Source organism: Mirounga leonina, unplaced genomic scaffold (genome assembly GCF_011800145.1).
Source record: "Mirounga leonina isolate KUSES-001 unplaced genomic scaffold, KU_Mleo_1.0 Mir_199, whole genome shotgun sequence".
Classification (NCBI taxonomy): domain Eukaryota; kingdom Metazoa; phylum Chordata; class Mammalia; order Carnivora; family Phocidae; genus Mirounga; species Mirounga leonina.
The window spans coordinates 193,791-215,063 of record NW_023270498.1 but is presented as its reverse complement, the minus strand read 5'-3'; the positions used below and the strand labels follow the sequence as shown (position 1 = coordinate 215,063).

The following is a 21,273-nucleotide window of genomic DNA, read 5'->3' as shown; positions in this document are numbered from 1 at the left end:
CCCGCATCGGGCTCCCTGCTCCGTGGGAAGCCTTCTTCTCCCTCTCCCTCTGCCCTGCTTGTGTTCCCTCTCTCGCTGTGTCTCTCTGTCAAATAAATAAATAAAATTAAAAAAAAAAAAAAAGTCAGAAGCTAGAAATGATCGAGCCAGTGAGGAAGACGTGTCAAAAACCAAGACAGTCCCATAGCGAGGCCTCTTGCACCGAACACTGAGCCGAGTTGTGAAGGCAAAGGAATAGTTCCTGAAGGACATTGCAAATGCTACTCCGGTGAACACAGGACTGGCGGGAGAGCGAAACAGCCTTATTGCTGACATGGACACAGCTTTAGTCATCGGGACGGCGGATTGACCCAGCCGCAACACTCCCGTCCGCCAAGGCCTCACCCAAAGCAAGGCCCTGACTCTTCGGTTCTGTGAAGGTTGAGGGAGGTGAGGAGGCTGCGGAGGAAAAGCTGGGAGCCCGCAGAGGTGGGTTCATGAGGTTTAAGGAAAGAAGCATCTCACGGGGGAGCAGCAGGTGCTGATGGAGAAGATGCAGCAAGTCATCCCGAAGATCCAGCTGAGGGAACTCAGGAAGGTGGCTCCGCCCAACAACAGACTTCCAGGGTAGATGGAACAGCTCTCTGTTGGAAGCGGATGCCAGCTAGGATTCTCATCGCTGGAGAGAAGAAGTCAGTGCTGGCCTCAAAGCCTCAAGGCGCAGGCTGACTCCTGTGGGGGAGGACGCAGCTGGGACTTAAAGATGAAGTCAGTGCTTGTTGACCTTTCCGAAAACCCTAGCACCCCTCAAGTTGTGTCAGATCTCCTGATCCTGTGCTCTAGAAATGGAGGCACAGAGCACATCGGTTTACAACACGGTTGACTGAATATTTAAGCCCACCACTGAGATCCACTTGTTGCTCAGAGGAAAAGGATTCCTTTCCAAATATTACTGCTCACTGACGGTGCACCTGGGCTGGTCACCTAACAACTCTGCTGGAGATGGACGGCGAGATGAATGCTGGCTTCACGCCTAACACGACAGCTATTCCGCAGCCTGTGGATCAAGGAGAAATTCCGACTTTCAAGTCTTATTAGTTTGAAATACCTTTTGTTAGGCCGTGACTAACCACAGACAGGGATTCCTCTGAGGTTTCTGGGAAAAGCAAATTGAAAGCCTTCTGGAAAGGATTCACCACTTTAGATGCCATGAAAAACATTCATGATTTATGGCAAGAGGTCAAAGTATCAGCATTCACAGAAATTTGGAAGAAGGTGATTCCAACACCCACGGAAGACGTGGAGGGGCTCCAGGCTGGAGTGGGGGGGGGTCCCCGCAGGTGTGCCAGAAACAGCAGGAGACCTAGAGGGCGAAGTGGGGCCGGAAGATGGGGCTGATTTGCTGCATCTCAGGATAAACAGATGAGGAGTTGCTTCTGGTGGACGAGCAAAGAAAGCGTTGATTGAGATGGAACCCACTTCTGGTGGAGATGCTGGGAAGATTGTTGGAGTGACAACACAGGATTTGGAATATCACACGACCCGAGTTGGTAAAGCCCAGCAGGGTTTGAGAGGATGGACCCCAAAGTTGATAGAAGTTCTCCTGGGAGTGACATGCTGTCAAACAGCATCACCTGCTACAGAGAAGATGTCCATGCAAGGAAGAGTCAATCAGAGCAGCCAAGTTCACTGTTGTCTTCGTAAGACCACAGCGACAGCCTCGCCCACCTTGAGCGACCGCCGCCCTGGCTGAGTCAGCGGCCACCAACATCAGGACAGACCCTCCACCAGCAAGAAGATCGTGACTGTCTGAAAGCTCAGATGGTCGTTCACGTGTTTTAGCAATACAGTATTTTTTTTTAAAGATTTATTTATTTAGAGAGTGACAAGGGTGGGTGGGGGGAGAGGCAGGTCCCAGAGAAGCTCACGCCTTGAGTCTCTGAGACACCAGCGTGGTCTTCGAGTGAGAGGAGGTGTCCTCCTATAGCAGAGCTATTCTGTGAGCCCAGAGGGCTCATGGCCGTACGGAAGTTCAAACTTGCATGCTCGGAAAACCGACCACGTGTGCCCCTGCGTCTCCTCGTTCAGCGATGCCGCGGTGACACGCTGGAAATCGGCCTTGGATGGAGTCTCAGCACCACAAAAACCAGAAAACGCTCCAGACCAGGGCCTCCGCCATCCCTGAGCCCCAGTCGTGGGGCTTTTGCCGGCTCTCTGCTGCGGCCCCCCGCCGGCTCTCCAGCTCTGTCCGCCTTTGGCCGCAGGCGACAAATTCTGCCAGGTGACCCTCTTCCCCTGACCCTTGGCTTTAGATCCAGAGCCCTGAGCCTACTATTTTCTCTTTTCAGTGCATCGTGCCTTATCAACAGCCCCTCGGTCGCACAGTCCTTAGGGCTGCTATCTCCCCCCCGACCCCGCCCGAGCTCTTGGTCCCAGACATCACCCCGGTGGTGCCCTTCCCAGCAGCATCTGCACACGCCAGCGGGGATGGGTGGTGGCTGCCACCGCGGGCAGCAAGGTACCAGCACCGCCCCCTCCCTCCAGCCACCCTGCTGCAGGCAGCCCCCTCCACACCCCACCTGACCTCTAGGACCGGCCCGGCACCCAGAAGGGAGGTCCTGGGGGGCCTGGGACGAGGCTTCTGGAGCCCACCGTTTCGTGGGAGAGCGCGCTCAGGTGAGGCCCGCAGGGCATGGCGCAGGATAAGACTGGGCCCGAGGCAGATTCGGGTCTGATCCCACAAGGAACCCTGGAGCATGAACAGCATCGAGAGCTGTCCCTCCTGAGGCTGGGACAGACGTTGTGCCCTCCAGCAGTCAGTCCTGAGGCTGGGACAGACGTTGTGCCCTCCAGCAGTCAGTCGTTGGCTGGGGGTCCTGGGGAGGGGGGCTAGGGCCTCCAGCTCTGGCAAATAAAAGTTCAGAATGCCCAGTTGCGTTCGAATTTCAGATAAGCAGCCAGGAAAATGTTCATGTCTGTCTCCAGTTATTGCAGGACACACTGGATTTTCTCTGCCCGTCCTCGGGGGGCCACAGTGTCGCAGGTGTTTCTGGGTGGGGTGACGTCGTGGAAGGACGGGGATCTTGGCAGCTCCCAACACCGTGTGCTGTTGTGAGGACAGAACCGAACCGCTGTTGAGGGCTGGGGGTTAACGGCTTGCTACTGCGCAGAAATGCTTAGAGGGTTGTTGTATAGTTTCCGTGGCCTTTGGAGACTTAGATGGAGTTTTCAGTGGGCGTCACTTTTTGTCACTTAAAGCAAGCAGGGTAGGCTCCTGCTTTGTAAATTATCGCCCCCACACGTTTCCAAAGTGTCTGCAAGGTCATGCGTGTAGCTCAGCCACCGCGACTAGGACGTTCGTGTGGGGAGCTGCGTCCGCTCGAGTTTGGCCAGCTGAACGCTCACCCCTGGAGCGAGTCAGAGCGGAGAACAGAGCGGAGAACAGAGCGCTGCCCCCGATCCTTTCACACACAGCCTACCCCACCCTGTTTCTAGCTGGCGGGGGGGAGCCCCCCCCAGAACCTCTCAGACGTGGCCCAGGAGGGCAGGAGGATCAGATCCCAGGAAGCCGGGGGGGCAGGCACGGGGGGCTGCTCACCTTCTCCGCTCAGGCCTTGTCCCCCAGACCGCCAGTTGCTAACCAATTTCCAGCACAGCACAGGGTCTCCCTCACCTCGAGGCCAGTCCGGCTCCTGCCTCAGCCCCTGGGGGCTTTCTTGAGCCCACCCTGTTGAAAGTAACTACTGACTACACCCCCCCCCATTCTTTGCTTCCCCCATGCAGCAGAGCAGAATGACTTGTCAGCCCCCCATCCTTCAGGCTGTACCCCGTCGACCCAGCTAACACGGAGCTTATCTGCAGGGCCCATAATCTCACGTAAATAAATAGTCAGGAGCATGATGGCTCCCAGCCCAATACGGCGCCACCTGACGCCAGGCCCCAGGGGGGCCCTGCTGATTTTCCCCGCCTCCACCTCACGGCTGCAAGGTGAGCCCACAGCGTAGAAATACCAACAGATACTCCAGAGCAATAAGGGCGGGACTTCCGCTAGCATGTCTTCTCAAGGGGCCTCCCTCTTAGCATTTCACAGAAGACGGTGTGCAACAGTGAAGAGTGAGGCCGGGCGGGTCCATCCCCCAGGGCTGGGGGCACTGCCACCTGACCCCCACATGAAACGGAGGGTCCCCGAGCAAGCAGAAGGGGGATGCGTCTACCTAGGAGCATGGGCAGCCCCGCTCACAGCCCAGGAGCGCGCCCCCCCTCTGGCCAGAGCCAAGGCCAATGACCTGGTCGCAGGACAGGACCAGACCCGGTCGCAGGGATGGCTCCCCGGTCGCTCTGGCCTCCAGCCGTGGCTGAGGAGTGCCAGCCCACGGAGGCCAGCATGTCCTCTGGTCTGGGGGCTCAGGATAGATGGGGTCTTGCTCTCCTGGGCACCACCTCTCAAGAGTGCAAGAAGGCTGCTTAGAGTGATGCTCTCCAAGTGGCATTTGGCTGTGGCCCAGAGAAAGGGAAGCTGAGCAGACGGGTGACATGCCCGGGGACCCTGTTTCATAGGATCTCCTCACCCTGTGATGGCTCTGGCTTCCACAAAGCCGGACTGAGGCTGGGACACTGGACAGGGAGGGGAGCCCTGGCTCTCCTGACCCCTTCTGGGCCCGGACCTCTGGTCCAGGTAAGAACAGACAATCTTGCAGAGTGGCGGGTTTTGTCTGTGCCAACCTGCAGCTCAGCAGGGGGAGCATCTCAGTCCTGCAGAAACTGAAGGTCTGTGGGAAGGAGGGACTCGTCTGAGGTCAGGTAGCTCGCCGAGAGCTGGAACCACGACGGGAGGCAGGCTGGTTGTCCCCCAGGGTGCCTGTACCTTCCCCCCTCTCCCCCAGACCCCTACTGTGCCAGCCTCATGCACTGCTCTTCCTCTTGTAACTAGGGTATGATAGTAAGGTTCACCCCTTTAACTGTACAGTCCAGTGAGTTTTGTCAGATGGATATGGTTTCGTAACCACCATCAACCATTGAGATACAGAATCTTTCCACCTCCCAAAAAGTTCCCCCTGGTCCTGCCTCCTTGCTGTCAATCAGCCCTCCCACTCCCCCTGATTCCTGGAAACCATGGGTCTGTTTTCTCTCCCTTCAGTTTTCCCTCTTCTTTGTAAATGGAATAATTAAGAACTTCCTCATCTCACCTTAGAAGAAACTGCCAAGCTGCTTTCCAAAATGAGCCGAGCCATTCTGTATTCCCACCAGCAGTGTTTGAGGGTGCCGGTTGCTGCGTATCCTCCTCGACTCTTGGTTTTGTCCATCTTTTAAACTTCATTCATTCTGGCCAGTATGCGTGGGCATGACATTGTGGTTTGAATTTGCATTTCACTGACTGACTCATAATGTATATGTTTTTATATGCTTATTGAGTATTCTTCAGTGAGGCTTTTAAAATTGGGGTGTTGTCTTCTTGTTGAATTGTCAGAGATCTTTATATATTGTGGGTACAAAGCATTTCATCAGACATGGTTTTGCCACAAGGTGAGAGTAACTCTACCAGGGTCCTATTAGGGACTTGGAAGCACTCCAACTGCCCACACCCTGGCAAGAGCCCCTCGGCTGTCATGACGGCATTCCTAAGCTGATGCCCCAGCTGGCCCGTCCTGCCACTGCTCCTCCAGAGGCAGGACAGCACAGTGAGTGGTAGGAGAGGCTCTGGTGATCAAACCTGGTGTTTGCAGGCTGTAGGAGGGGCGGCTGACCTCTCTGGGGCCTGATGTCTGTGCTGCTCAGTGCATGCACGGCCGTGACCGTCATGACTACCCCCCAGCCCTGTCCCTCCTGGGCTCTGCCTTGTAACCTCCCTGCCTCTGGTCATTGTGCTGTCCCCAGCCGCACAGTCTGGCGAATACTCAGCTGTGTCCCAGCACCAGATCCCTCGCACACAGCCCCCGCCTGACAAGTTTTGTCTACTTGTCAGCTCACTAAATAAGCATCTATTAAGACTTGTCATGGGGCACCTGGGTGGCTCAGTCGGTGAAGCGTCTGCCTTCGACTCAGGTCATGATCCCAGGGTCCTGGGATCGAGCCCTACATCGGGCTCCCTGCTCACCGGGAAGCCTGCTCCTCCCTCTCCCACTCCCCCTGCTCCTGTTCCCTCTCTAGCTGTCTCTCTCTCTGTGACAAGTAAATAAATAAAATCTTAAAAAAAAAATGTTTGGGGTGCCTGGGTGGCTCAGTCGTTAGGCGTCTGCCTTCGGCTCAGGTCATGATCCCAGGGTCCTGGGATCGAGCCCCGCATCGGGCTCCCTGCTCAGCGGGGAGCCTGCTTCTCCTTCTCCGCCTGCTGCTGGGCACTCTGTCTCTCAAAAAAAAAAAAAAAAAAAAAAAAGACTTGTCATGGGCCAGACCTTGCATCAGACATTTCCATGTCCGTATTTTTTTTAAAACTAGCTGCGTCTAGCGTTCCTGTTAGGAGAAGGTTTTTGACATCTGTTAGGTTTCTTCTTCTTCTAACCCATCTGGTGAGGCTTTCTATGTCTTCCTGAGTCAATTCTGGTAATTTATATCATTTTAAAAATTGTCTCTTTTCTCCAGATTTTAAAGATGTATTGAAGCAAGTCTTATCTATAACCCATAAAACTTTTCAAGTTCCCTTTCTTATCACTAAAGTTGTTTGTTGGTGCCTTCTTTTATCCTTGATCAGATTACCACGTTTACTATTTTACTGTGCTTTTCCAGGAAATTGTGTTTGGGGTTTGTCAGTCAAGTTTGCCGTTGGTTTTGTTGGTGTTTTCTGTATCACGTGTTTCTGCTTTTACCATTATTGATTTTTTAAATTCTGATTTTCTTTAGGCTTACTTTGTTCTCTGAAAGTTAGGGTGTTTAGCATCCTGAGAAGCAAGCTTAGCTCGCTGATTTTGTCCTTATTTTCTCTGTATATGCATGGGAGGGTATTAAATATTCCTTTGAGCCCTGCTCTGGCTATTAGCCATACGTTCTGGACTCAGCACGCTCACGGTTACTCATTTATAATGGGTCAGTAACCCAACCCAAACTTCCTGTTTCACCCAAAGGCTGTTTACAACAGCCCTACTGCTGGGTGTGCGTTAGCTCAAGCCTCCGTAAATATCTGTGTTTCTCCAATTGCCTCTGACACTGTCCTGCTGGCCCCTCTGTGGGGAATGTTCCTCTACCTGCCACTTCTCCCCCATGCACGGGGCTGTAGGAATGAGCCTTGAGAAGCCCTGTCCGGGCCCCCAGAGCCCCGTCAGTGTCCTGCATGGCCCCAAAAGACACCCGTGTCAGCTTGTATGGGTTACTCGCTGGTCTCTCCTGCTACATTGTAAGTCCTGGAGAACTAAACACGGGTCACCTCCGTGATCTCGGACCGAGCACAAATCAGGTACTCAACGGTGTTAAAAACACAAGGGCCTCAAGTCCCTTTCCAATCTCTGTTTTTGGTCATTGATGCCATCATTCTGGGTGTTAATTAGGGCATGCTTAATTGCTGTAACCAATACACCCAAACAGGAAATGGGTGTGCTCTGTAGACTTGTGGCCCTTGCTCCCGTGATAACCAAGTGCAGGTGTTGGCCAGCTGGTGGGTCTCCCCTTCTCCTCCTTGTCTCCGTGTAGCTTATAGAAACATGGGAAAGAACCCAGAAGAGCCATTCTCTTCTGAAAAGCCTGGACCCAGCAAGGGGATGCATCGTTTCTGCTCACATTTCACAGATGCATCTCACTGCAAGAACCGCGGGCCAGCCACACAGCTGGCTTTGGGACCACGGGGGATCTGGGCCACAACTGGCCGTGTCTGCCACAGTCCACTCCTCCAGCCACCACGTGTCCATGCCCGCCTTTCTGCCTTACACACAGAATGCACACTAATTCCTCCCCAAAGGCAATGACCCACGATGCCTCGCCATCCCCGTGCCAGGGGCAGTGGCAGGCATCCCCACTAGGCCCGTCCCTCCTCACTCGTGGGTGAGGGCAGCGTGGGCAGCATCCAGCATGGTGCAGGGCGCCTGCTGGGGAGTGTTGCTGAATGAATGAACGCACGAGTTGTGCTTCGGTGGTGATCCCATTTGGGGAAGTCAGAGACATGCTCGTACTGTACAAGTAGACCATTCAAATTCACCATTTTAACCACTTTTTAAGCATGCAAGTCAGTGGCGTTTAATACATTCACAATATTGTGCAACTCTCACCACTTTTCCCCAAGCCTTCTCATTGTCCCAGGCAGAAACGCAGTGACTCCCCCTCCCTGCCCCCAGACTCCCCTGGGAGCCACTGTTCATGAATTTGTCTATCGTGACATTTTGCCTAAGCAGAATCCCGCAACATCTGTCCTTTGCGTCTGGCTTGGGTCACTCGGCGTGATGCCATCATCCATGTCTCGTGTCGGGAGTTCATCGCTCTTCAGGACTGAAGAGTGTTTCGCTGTAGTTGATCCTGCACTTTGTCTACCTGTTAACAGAGAGTGAGGTCGCTTCCACCTGTGGTCGTCGTGGATGATGCGTTCTCGAATCCTGGCACGCGGGCATCTTTCTGAGTCCCTGGTTTGGGTTCTGTGGGGAATATACCTAGGAGTGCAGTCTCTGGGTAACATGGTCACGCTGCATCTGACGTTGTGATGATTTCCACAGTGGCTGAACCAGGCTGCGTTCCCACCAGCAACGTGTGCGGGTTTCACTGTCCCCCACAGTCTCACCAACACTTCTTTTCGTTTTTAACCTAGCCGCCCTCAAAGGGTTGAAGTGGTTCCTCACTGTGGTTTGGTCTGCATTTCCTGAGTGACTAGCGCTGTTGAGCGTTTTCTCATGTGCTTACTGTCCCCTTCTCTGTCTTCTTTATTTTTTTTTTAAGATTTTATTTATTTATTTGAGAGAGAGAGAATGAGAGAGAGAGAGAGAGCATGAGAAGGGGGAGGGTCAGAGGGGGAAGCAGGCTCCCCGCTGAGCAGGGAGCCCGATGCGGGACTCGATCCCGGGACTCCAGGATCATGACCTGAGCCGAAGGCAGTCGCTTAAACAACTGAGCCACCCAGGCGCCCAAGGCTGATCAATTTTAAATAGCTTTAAGTCTCTGTTGAAATAATCCTGGCTTCTGCCAGAGAAGGCACAGAAAGCTTTTTTTTTTTAAGATTTTATTTATTTATTTGAGACAGAGAGAATGAGAGAGAGCATGAGAGGGAGGAGGGTCAGAGGGAGAAGCAGACTCCCTGCCGAGCAGGGAGCCCGATGCGGGACTCGATCCCGGGACTCCAGGATCACGACCTGAGCCGAAGGCAGTCGCTCAACCGACTGAGCCACCCAGGCGCCCGACATCATACTATTTTTTTTCTTTTTTTTAAGATTTTATTTATTTATTTGACAGAGAGAGAGAGAGAACACAAGCAGGGGGAGTGGCAGGTAGAGGGAGAAGCAGGCTCCCCGCCGAGCAGGGAGCCCGATGCGGGACTCGATCCCAGGACTCCAGGATCATGACCTGAGCCGAAGGCAGTCGCTTAACCAACTGAGCCACCCAGGCGCCCCCCTTCTCTGTCTTCTTTGCAGAAATTCTGCTCAAGTCCTTTGCCCATTTTTAAATTGGGTTGTTTGTCGTTGAGCTGTGAGAGTTCTTATTAAACCCCGCATATCAGACCTTTATCTGATGCAAGATTTGCCCCGGTTTTCTCCCACTGAGAAGGCCCCGCCAGGGTCTTCTCACCCATCTGATGGCGTGCTTTCTTGTACAAGTTTTTAATTCTGCAGAAGTCCAGTTTACCTCTTTTTGGTTTGGGTGTCATGTTTAAGAAAAATCATTGCCAAACCCAAGGCCATGAATATTTACACTTATGTTTTCCTCTCAGAATCTTATAGTTTGTGCTTCTTGAATGTGTATATTCATGTACTTCGTCAAGTTCGGGAAGTTGTTTCCCCATTATTTTTTCAAATACTTTTTCTGCCCCTTTCCACCTCTCAGCGCCTGCTGGGACTCCCACAATACTCACGGTGGTATGCTTGCTGGTGTCCCTTTGTCCTTTCTGCCAGGCAGCCTGGACAGTGCAGGGGCCTAACCTTCATGTTCATTGACTCTTTATTCCGCCTGCTCAAATCTGCTGTTGACCCACCCACCTCAGCATTTTTTTTTTTTCCATTTCAGCTATATTGTACTTTTTGGCTCCAGAATTTCTGTGTGGTATCTTTATATAATTTCTACTCTTCATTGTCATTCTCTATCTGTTCATACATCATTCCCCCAACTCCTTTTAGATCCTTATCTGTGGTTTCCTTTAGTTCATCGAACGTGTTTAATGTCTTTGACTAGTAATTCCAATGTTGGGCTTCCTCAAGGATAATTTCTATTAAATTCTTTTTCTCCTGTGAATGAGCCATATTTTCCTCCTTTTTTGTACGCTTTGTAATTTTGGGTTGTTGTTGAGAACTTGACATTTTGAAGCGTATAACGTGGCAACTCCGGAAGTTAGATTCTCCCCCTCCATGAGGATTGGTTTTCTTGCTTGTTGAGGGCTGCAGTTGTCCATTTGTATAGTGACTTTTCCAAACAATTTTCTATAAAGTCTTCTTTCTTTCTTTTTTTAATTTTTAAAAATGTTTTTCAAAGTGTGTATTTCTCATGTGTGGTCCCTGAAGAAGTTTCTGTTTTGATGTTTCTGCAGTCAGCCTGTGACCTGACAGAGATTTTCTTAAATATCTAGATCCCCCCCCCCCAAAAAAGGGGAATATTTAACTGGCTTTGTATACCTCAGGCTGAAACAAAGGCAAGCTCTGCACTGAGCCCTCAGCAAGCCCAGAACAACCGAAGTGCACAACCCAAGGGCCTGGCTGCCCACCCTCCCATCAGCCAGGTGTTTTCGGGACACGGGTGCTGTCCCCACGGCCATGATAGGGATTAGGTGTGGGAGCTGGTTTGTGCATCCTGCTCACTCACAAGCCATCAGTAACCTCTCCTTTCCTCAAGCACTCCCCAGTTGCTGTAACTGTCTGATCAGGCTTGTCAGTTCCAAATTAATTTTGATCCTTTTTTCTAAGTAACGGCTGTTTTGCTGGAGGAACTAACCCTGGAGTATCCTCCTTCAGCGTTTTCTGTGATGTCACTCCAAATCATTCTCTTTTCAGACAATAAGTCACACTGCTTTAGGGCAAGCCTGGCATCAAAGAGACTGTGCCACCTGCCTGTGTCCTTAGGACACTCCGAAATAATCAGCAGGCACAGGGTGGGGATTTGGCTTTACACCTGCCATAGATCTCGAGTATTGGACGGCCTGTGTTCTAAACTCTGACCCAGGGGCTAAAGCATCCTCTGGTAGCAAAAATAGCTACAAGTTATTGAACAACTTGGATTGCCAAGAATCTTATCTGCATTAACCTGTTGGATCCTCTCAATAGCCCCGTGAGGGAGGTACATTGTTATCTGCACTTTACTGATAGGGAAACTGAAGTGCAGAAAGTTAAGGGACTTGCCCAAGAAATACAGGCAGTGAATGGCAGTCAGTCTTCAGACTTTGGGCTGGTGACCTCATGCTCCTGTCCTGCCCTAGCAATATCCTGGTCCTGGGTGATCCCTTCACTCTGCCGCCCCCGCCCCAGCCAACGTGCAGGATGCTCCCTGTTCCCTCGCTCTTACTCTGCCCTGACACCTGGCCTCAGGCCTCCAGCGCCATCTGCTGTCAGGGGCAAACACCGGGCAATGCAGACCTTGGTGGCCACCCCCGCTGGCTGAAGCTGAGGTCTCCGAACATTTCTAGCCTGGAGGCAGCTCCAGAGGCTCTTTCCTGACCCCTGTGCGTGCTTGGCCCTGAAGGAGCCCTCCATCTAGTCAGGAAGACTAACCTGCCAGCATACCTAAAGTCAGGCCGACCTGGGGATGAATCCCAGCCACATCACTTACACCTGTGGGATCTCTGAAGTCCCTTTGCTGCTGTGGGCCTCGGTTTCCCCATATAAAATGACAGCCCTAAGCTCACAGGTCAGTTGCGACCCACATAAAGCATTGGCCACAGCAGGCAGCGTGTGGAGGCCGCCGGGGGCTCGTTATCATGACCCCAGGATGTTCTGCTGTCTCTAGGCTCATTTCCTCCTGGCCTCGGTGCCTGATGTCATCCTACCCCCAGGCCCCTGGCCCCCCTCACACAAGGGCACAGCCAGTCTACCCTGCAGTAAGCAAACACTTGCGACACTGCGCTGACCTCTAGGCCCTGTTGCATCAGGACAGGGGAGTGCCCAGCTGGTGCCCAGCTGGTGCCAAGGGCCACCAGGCCTGCGGGGGTGGGACTGGCATGCTGGGCTCTCTGGCTCCCGGCCCCATTTTCTATCCCGCTGGAATACGGGGTCTGGAAAGTGCCAATTTAACTGTGAACCTCCATCCTTCAGAGTCTGGGCCTCAGAACTTCTGGGCAAAAATAGCAGATGAGGCCTAAATAACACTTCTGTTTTGTTACCTTTGTTTAAAAATATTTCTCGGGGAGCTTGAGTGGCTCAGTCAGTTGAGTGTCCAAGTCTTGGTTTTGGCTCAGATCATGCTCTCAGGGTTGTGGAATCGAGCCCCACATCAGGGTCCGTGCTCAGCGTGAAGTCTGCTTGGGAATCTTTTTCTCCCTCTCCCTCTGCCCCTCCCCCTGCTCATGTGCTCCCCACCACAAGTTAAATCGATTTTTAAAAATATATATTTCTCTATTACACATTCACTGCAGAAAAACATAGGAAATACAGATAAGCAAAAAGGAAAATGAAAGCACTCCTATTTCCACCATCAAGATAATTACTCTGATCACCTTGCTCTATTTCTTAGTCATCTATTTCTGTGTCAAATATTACCTCAGAACTTCGTGGCTTGAGACAACAAGCCTTTATTACCTTACCCAGTCTCTGTGGGTCAGGAGTCCAGGAGTGGTTCAGCTTGGGGGTCTGGCTTGGGGTCTCGTGAGGTTGCAGCCAAGAAGCCAGCTGGGGCTCCATCATCTGAAGGCTCGACGGGGGCAGGTGGATCTGCTCCCAAGGTGGTTCACTCACCTGCCTGGCAAGTGGTTGCTGAACCATTCGCAGGAGGCCTCCGTTCTTCTCAGTAGACCTCCCCATAGGACCTGACTGTCCTCAGGCTGGCTTCCCTCCGCGTGAAGAATCCAAGAGAGAGCAAGGCAGAAACCACCACGTTTTTGATGGCCTAGCCTCAAAAGTCACACTCTGTCATTTCTGCAATATCCTATTAGTTACACAGGCTAGGCCTCCTCAGCGTAGGTGGGGACCACGTGGGGGGCAAATAACACAGGTGGGCTCAGTGGAGGCCCTGATGGAGGGTAGCTGCCACATTCTCTCTAACAGTATGTCAGGGACATCTTTCCATGCCAGGAGACGCAGATCAATCTTACTATTTTTAATGACTCATAAATGTAGCGTAATTTATCAAACCCATTCCCTGTAGCTGGATATGAGGCTTATGTGCCATTTCTTTCATCCTGGAATCTCTACCACGTAAACTTGTCAGATTATTTCCTAGAGGTAAATCAAGAAGAAAATGAAATCGTGCCTGTTGACCTAGCTTCATGCGCAGCCAAGGGATGAGAAGACCGGCTGGATCACAGAGCAAGGTCCCTGGGATCCTGCTCTCTCTCCCTGTTAAGTGGGGAGCTCACTATCCACTGAAACGTCCTAGCTCATTGTCAAGAAGTTCTGTGTTGTCGTTGTTTTTAAGAAACCCTATGCACAAACTATGTTCCTCCAACCTCTTTTGGACCGCCCTTGAGATACCGAAGACTCCAAGTACGTCCCTCATAAGCCATTTACTCTGAGGCCCAACCTTTCCTGGACCCTCTTATCTGGACAGGTCAGAGCCTCACCTGGAGCCCAGACTCACTGATGTCACCTCTCCATCTGAAGATGAGGCAGTGAGACAGGGCAAGTGATAGGCACATGGGAGGGCTGGTATGAGGACTGAGTCTGGCTCTGCAGGACTGCCTAGCGTGGGGAAGTGGGGACCCCTTCCTGTGCTAGTTTCCGCAGAATGCATGGAGGGGGGCTGGGGAAAGGGCTCTGGGGAAGGATGCTTGCTAGTCAAAGTGCAAGCTTTGCAAGCGGAAGTCCAACTAACGAGAAAGGGGGCCGTGTGCCCCAGCCCTTGTCCATCCCAGCCTCCCAGAGGAGAGGGCTGGAAGATTCTGAGCCTCTTCTCAGGGGCTGTGTGCTCGCTCCAGGAGAAGGGCAGCTGCTGCTTAGCCTGGCTGGTCCAGAAGGACCCCCACCCCCACCCCCATCCAAACCCAGGATGAGCCCCATCACCGCACACACAGAAAAAAACGGCAGCTCAGAGCCAGGGGCTGGTGGGTCAGTGACCTGTTACAAGTGGGTCTGGTGAAGGTGCTTTTGCTCTATTTTAGGAAAGGGATCGATCGTGCCAAGGGCTTTCTTCGGGGTGACCCACTGGCCATTGGTGGGAGAGTCTGGCATTCTGTCCATCCACCATCCCCTCCCCCCAGCAAGTCGGGAGCTCCTGCTAATTTTAGCAGGGCCTGGCAGATGCCTATCCCGGGCACGACAAGTTCACTCCCCTCGGGGGCTGGGCTGGGGGGGGGGGGGAACGCTGCATGCCATCCAGCATCCAGAGCAAGCTCCCACCTGGACCTCTACTGCCCAAACCCAAGAATGACCTCTGACATTTAGAGGCAGGTTTTAACAATTTACAGTTTACAAGTCCCGACAAAAACAAGCATTTTTCACCTTGGGGGGGGGATGGCCCTGGGCTGGGGGCAGCCGTTGGGGTGGTGTCCCACCCCCCCAGTCTCAAAGACCCTCCTCTTTCCTTCCCTGCCCCACCCAGTCCCCTAGGCTCGGCTCTCATTGGCCCAAATGAGGTATTGAGCAATTCCCCCCCCATCAATCCTGCGGCCTCATTGGCCGAAGGGACACATGCATCAGAGACAAGAGGGGCGGGGCAGAGCAGGGGAGGGGGAGTTCCCTTCACATCCCGCTGGGGGGTCGGGGCAGGGTCTTTTCCAGCCTCCCCGGAAACCCACCAGGGATTCCCGGGGCTGCAGTCTGGCCTGCAGAGGCCAGGCCCTCTCGGGCCCTCCCTGTGCGCGGGGCTCTTCACTGCACTTTCCTGCCCCCGGCAGCGTGGTGACCCCCAGCCCTGGCACCTCCAAGGACTGGAAGGCAGATAGACTAGTTCTGTCCCCTCCCCACAGCACCTCCAGGCAGCTAGTCCCCACACTGGGGTGCGGAGAGCATGGGCACCACCCCCTGGCCTTGTCCCCCCAGTCCTGGTCAGCCCTGTCCCTGTGCAGGCCGTCTTTGCCCTCCGGCCCCGCCTGACCTGGTGGCAGTGAGCAGAGCATTTCAACACCTGCGCTCTCCGTGCAGAAGCCCTGGCAGCCTGCCGAGGGCACCTCTCCCGTGAGGTGGCCCTCACCTACACAGGTGGGCCTCAGGCTCCAGCCTGCAGCCCAGCCCCACACCTCAGCAGGCGGGGTGTCTCCACCTCCCCCCAAAACCTACCTTTTGGCCCCTCGGAGAGACGGCGATGGATGCCACCAGGAGCCAGGCCCAGACAGCCTCGAATCTGGTAACGACCATCCCAGAGTGAGGGAGAGCGCTTCGCCCCACCGGACCGTGCATACGGGGCAGTCAGTTTGGCAGAGTCGACGTCAACGTCGGGGTGGTGCTGGACCCCTGGAAGGAAGCATTAGGCTGAGGGGCAGCTGTGCCTGTCACTGACCCCCTCCCCACGGCCCCCCCTGACACCCACGGTCCAGACTCTCCAGGAGGGGTCTGTAGGGATGGCGTCTTCCAGGGCACTCACTCCTGGGGCCAACAAGGCCAGACTGTCACCTGAGCTCAGGCCTCACATAGCCATCTGCCACTTGGTACCCATCTCCCCTCGGCTAACAGACATGCCAACGTGCTGAGCCCGAGGGCCTGGTGTTCCTCCCCACCCCACCCCGTCTCAGTGAGGGGAGCCTCTCCGGGTGCCCAGGCATCAGTGTGTAGACAGTCCTTAAGGCCCCAGCCTGGACAAGGTCATCGGGTGTCGAGGTCAGAGGGGTAAAGTGGGAGGGGTCAAGCTGTCTGGGTGAGTAGGATGGGGGTTGCATCTGGGGGGGGCTCAGGTGGCAGGATGTCTGCCCCCTTTATATGCTCTGGGACCTCATCCCCAGGACCCAGAGAAGAAGGCAGGATACCTGGGGGCACCCCAACTTGACACATGAGGACACTGAGGGGAAGGCCCGAAGGTGCTTTCTACCCTAGCGCAGTCCTGGGATGCCAGCCTGTATGCAGCTGTGGGCCCCTGAGGACCAGCGAATGAGGTCCCTGCGCAAACGCCAGGAGGACCTGTGGGTTCCAGCGCCCGTCCCAGCGCTCTGGAGGCCAGTGTGAGCCTGTCATGGGTCCAGCGGCAACTTGGCTCCCTGGGTGCCACACAGTGGGTGACCCTGGGCCAGTTGCCCATATGTTCCTGGGGTAAAGGATCCCCTGGTCCCAGGAGAACCAGGCATCTGTAGGCCCCGATGCAGAGGAGGGGGCTTGCACCCACCCCGGAGGTCACTCCTCACCTTGAGAGGCAAGATGTGCTGGAGGCCAGTGTCAGCCCGTGGCCACCTAGAGGAACCTCCCAGCAGCACCCCTCCCCCACAAGGAACAGGAAATGCACACAGTGTGGGGGCCCGGGGGCGTGGGTCCTCGCCTGCAGAGCCTCGCTTGGGCAGGGCCCGCATGAGAGCAGGTGACCGGGTGTCTCCTGCACACCCGCCCCACCAGGGACAGGCTCCCCCCCAACACACCCTGCCCAGGTGGGTGGCCTCCCCACAGCCCCAGCGAGAATGCAGACCTACTTTTGCAGAAGTGCTGCCAAATCCAGATTTGTCTGTACAAGCATCTCTATTTAAATGCTGGCAGCAAACTTAAGCTTTTGAGAATATTGTACAGGACAAAGTGAGACCCACAGCGAGAGGCAACTTTACTGACAGAATGGGATCATCTCAGCCTTCTACTCCTGCTGCGTGGTGTCCCGGCAGGGATGGGACGTCCCGGGGCGGACGTGGGATCTTCCTGGGCCTCCGCCGTCCCAGCGCCGCATGCCCTTAAGTGCTTCTGGGACCCTTTCTATAGAACGGATTCTTGGAGAGAAATGGCTAGGTTGAAATTAAATGTTGCCCGTTGACCCGGTGGTTTGACTTCCTGTGATTTCTGGGGTTCCACACAAGGGTCTCTGTGGCCTGGAAGCAGGCAGAGCGGGGGTTTCACCCACCGTCAGTGGCAGAGACCCACGGTGGGCCTGGACCCAGAGGGCAAAGCGAAGCCTTTGGCCCAATGCCCCTCATGAGTCTAGGGTCATGGCCACCGAGCGGGCAGCACAGCAACGGGGAGGGGTCTGAGGCTGGACCTTTGCAGCGTCTGCATCGCTCTTGCAAGAGTCTGTGATGTCCTACGTTCGGTCCCTCTGGACAACCCTGTCTCCGGGGAGATGCCCGGCCTCCTCTCAGGGACTTCGGCTCTTGCGCGTGCGGGCCACGAGGCACGCTGGTGCACGCACCCCACCAGAGGCTTCTGCGAGCCCGTGCTCTTCTCGAAGCCGCTGCGGGCACCTCCTCCTGGCGAACCGCGACAGCCGGTATGGGACGCTCGGCTCGGGGTGTGGCATGTTGGCAGAATTCTGCAAGTGTTAATGTTTCTACTCCTTGCTGGCACATTTTACATTCGAAAGCGTGTGAGAGACAGGCCGAGGGGGCCAGCCTGTGGCCGTGCGCCCCTGAGAACGGCCTGGATTGCTCCGCCAAGGAGGAGGGCATCTATGGGGCTACGTTCCCACCTGGGCCCAGAGCTGCAGAATGGCTTGGCAAACATTGGTGTTTGGTTCTGTGTGTTTTGTCACTGACTCTGTCAGCCCCATCCCTTTGTGACCTTCCCTGGGTTCAAACTTTTAAGTGTAGGGATGTGGTCCCTAAGGAAGGACCTGTATGCCTTAGGAATGCTGTCGGCTGCCGGGAGCCAAAAACCTGGCTTAATTATGGCTTCCAGTGATTCGTGGTTGCTCCCACAAGCAGCACATGGAGGTGGGAGGATCCAGAGCTGGCCAGCACATCGGGACCGGGCTGCTCTGCCTCTCTTCCCGCCATCCCTCCCCGCCAACAGCCTTGTCTCCTCATTGTCATAGGACAGCTGCTGCAGTGCCGGCCATCACACTCTTACACCACTGTGTTCACAGTTATGCGGGCACTGACCTTCCCAGGAAGGGAAGGTCCTGCTAACATCAGACTTCTCTTTCCCTGTCATTGGCCAGAACTGGGCCACATGCCCGGCACGAAACCGATTACCGGCAAAACGGCACAGGATAGCGGTGCTTGGCTTGGCCTGCTCGTGGGCTGTACCCTGGGCTGGGGAGGGGCTGCCGTTCTAGCTTTTCAGCTGGTCTTAACAGGGAATTTGAACTGAAGGGTCATCTCGGACCCAGGGCCAGAGGGCCAGGGAGACCCCTGGTGTGTGCAGGACGCCCATGAGTTGGGCATCCAGGCCCCCACCCCACGCAGCTGCTCCCCCTCGACTCCTGCACAGGCAGAGCAGATCCTGGCCGACTTCCAGCTGCAGGAGGCTGACTTGAAGAAGGTGATGCGGCGGATGCAGAAGGAGATGGCGCGAGGCCTGCGGCTGGAGACCCACGAGGAGGCCAGCGTGAAGATGCTGCCCACCTACGTGCGCTCCACCCCGGAGGGCTCAGGTATGCTGTCTCGGGCGGGCAGGGAGGGGCCCCACACGGCAGCCAGAAGCTGCTCAGCTGGGGACAGCCAGCCCCAGGCCCCAGCAGGGAGAGGCCCCCCCAGGTCCTTGCTTATGGTTCGGAATATCCCCAGAGACCCCAGACAGGCCCTCCCCACGTCAGCCCCAACACAGGCTGGTTCTCACCCCGAGCTCCGCCAGCCCAGCCCCGGGGTCTTTACCCCGGCCTCAAGAAAATGGGCCGTTTGCATCTCACAATAAGAAACTCGTTCTTCAGGGTGGTGGGGGGACCCCCCCAGCCCAATCCTGAGTCTGGGCCATTTCACTAGGTCTTCACTTGGGACCTGGGCTTGGGATGGCTTTGGTCCAAGGCAGGGAATTCCCATGGAGTTCCCCAGTTCACCTCTGACTGTTTCCCCAGTGGACCTGGGGCTCCCCAGATGCCAGCATCAGCAGCCTTGTCCAGCTCCTCATCTCCCCCACTCCCTCCTCTCCTTCTCTCCCCGGTCTTGGGGTCCTGCCGGGCAGGGCCCCAAGGCTGATGCACTTCTCCCTGTGCCTGCAGAAGTCGGGGACTTCCTCTCCCTGGACCTGGGCGGTACCAACTTCAGGGTGATGTTGGTGAAGGTGGGGGAGGGCGAGGAGGGGCAGTGGAGTGTGACGACCAAACACCAGATGTACTCCATCCCCGAGGACGCCATGACCGGCACTGCTGAGATGGTGAGCCGCTGCGCCGGGGGCCGAGGGCTGGGGGCCGCAGGGCCGGGAGCCGTGGGGCCGGATCAAGTCTGCCCAGGATCTCCGGGCTCGCTCGTCCTGGCGGGAGGGCCCACCTGTCTGCCAGGGCCGGGGCACCTGTGGGCAGGAGAGCCAGCCAGCCTCAGAGGGCCCAGGGAGGCCAGTGAGAGGCCCACCTGGACGGCCACCAGGCATGGCCCCAGCAGGTCACCTCCTGCCCAGTTTCCCAGAAGGATCACAGGTGTGACAGGGCAGCCGAGAGCACACACTGGTCCAAGCAGCACACAGCCCATGCATTCTGCCTTCTCCCTGTGTGTCCCTCCCTCACCTGCCACCAGCAGAGACACCGAGTGGGATGACTGTAGTCATAATGTCTGCCCAGGCGGGAATGCTACCCTGCCCATGGGGAGGGCTCAGGAGAGGGTACAGAAGTACAAGGAGCCCTCAGAGGAGGCGGGTGGAGGCAGAGCCCATCCCCTGGGGGCCAGGTTTCAAGGCAGGAGTCCCGTGGCAGCCTGGTCCACGCCACCCCCTGCATGCTGCTGGACTGGCCATGAATCAAGGCAGCAGGGATGGTGTGAATGCCTCACGGGGCCCCCACACCCAGCAGGGAGCTCGGCCGACGAGCGGGGCACTCAGCACCAGCCAGTTCTGTGGCCAGGCCCACACGAGCAGGGTAGGGGCTGGTCCCCGGCAGGGCCGGGCGAGCGGCGGCCAGGACACGTGGAGGCAGCGAAGGACACTCTGGGGGGCAGAGGCGGAAATCCGAGGGCTGGCCACGGCTGTGCCTCTGTCCGAAGCGTGCGGCTGGACGCCATGGGGTCCAGTGGGAGGCACGGGCTGACAGCGCCCAGCTGGGCTGGGGACCAGGCCCGTCCTGGTGGTGCGCTGTCCCCGCGGCAGCAGCATTTGGGACAGGGGACACAGGGGAGCCAAGGGAAGGTTTGGAGGCCGTGCTCTCCTGCGGCCCGTGGCGGGGCGCTGCGGCCGACGGCTAGCTTGCCGTGTGTCTTCCAGCTCTTCGACTACATCTCCGAGTGCATCTCCGACTTCCTGGACAAGCATCAGATGAAGCACAAGAAACTGCCCTTGGGCTTCACCTTCTCCTTCCCCGTGAGGCATGAAGACATCGACAAGGTGGGGCCGGGTCGGGGCTGGGGGGTAGACGCGTTCCCCAGCGAGACGCTCTGGGAACTCCCTGTGCCTTCAAACGCAGCCCCGTGTTGGGAAAGAGCCTTGGGTTCGACCCGTGGCTCTGTCACTCGCCTTTTGTGAGACTCTGGGAAATGGAGATACGGCTGATTCTGTTTGCCCGAAGCCCTCAGAGCCCCGCGAGGCCGGCAGGATTATCGCCCCGTCGCAGATCAGGGACAGGCTAGTGGCCAGGAGGAGACTGCTGGCTGGCAGCCAGATGCCAGCACAGACATGTGACGCAGGCCACTAGCGGAGGCCGGACTGTGCGGGGGCTGCGGCTGCACCTGCCACAGTCACACACGCGCACCCTAGACACACACACACGTGCATCATCCCTGCATACGGACGTACAGAAGTCAGCACACACGCACCCGTATGTACACACGGGTCAGTCACATATACACTTCTGCACATGTCCGTTCTACACATGTGTGAGGATACACGCACGCACGTGTGTGCATTATACACGCATGTGCGCACGGCAATTCTACGTGTGAGGATACACGCATGCACGTGTGCATTATACACGTGTGTGCGCACAGCAATTCTACACACGTGAGGATACACGCATGCACGTGTGTGCATTATACACGCGTGTGCACATGGCAATTCTATGTGTGAGGATACATGCATGCACGTGTGCATTATACATGCATGTGCACACGGCAAT

The 21,273-nt window shown here is 55.7% G+C and overlaps 1 protein-coding gene across 1 annotated transcript in view; it reads left to right on the top strand.

Moving 5' to 3' along the window:
- GCK (glucokinase) overlaps positions 1 to 21,273 on the top strand; it is a 35,963-nt gene that overhangs the window by 8,289 nt on the left and 6,401 nt on the right. The window contains exons 2-4 of the mRNA XM_035026547.1: positions 18,510 to 18,672; positions 19,237 to 19,391; positions 20,427 to 20,546. Coding sequence (XP_034882438.1) covers positions 18,510 to 18,672; positions 19,237 to 19,391; positions 20,427 to 20,546 — 438 coding nt within the window. The remainder of the gene's footprint in view (positions 1 to 18,509; positions 18,673 to 19,236; positions 19,392 to 20,426; positions 20,547 to 21,273) is intronic.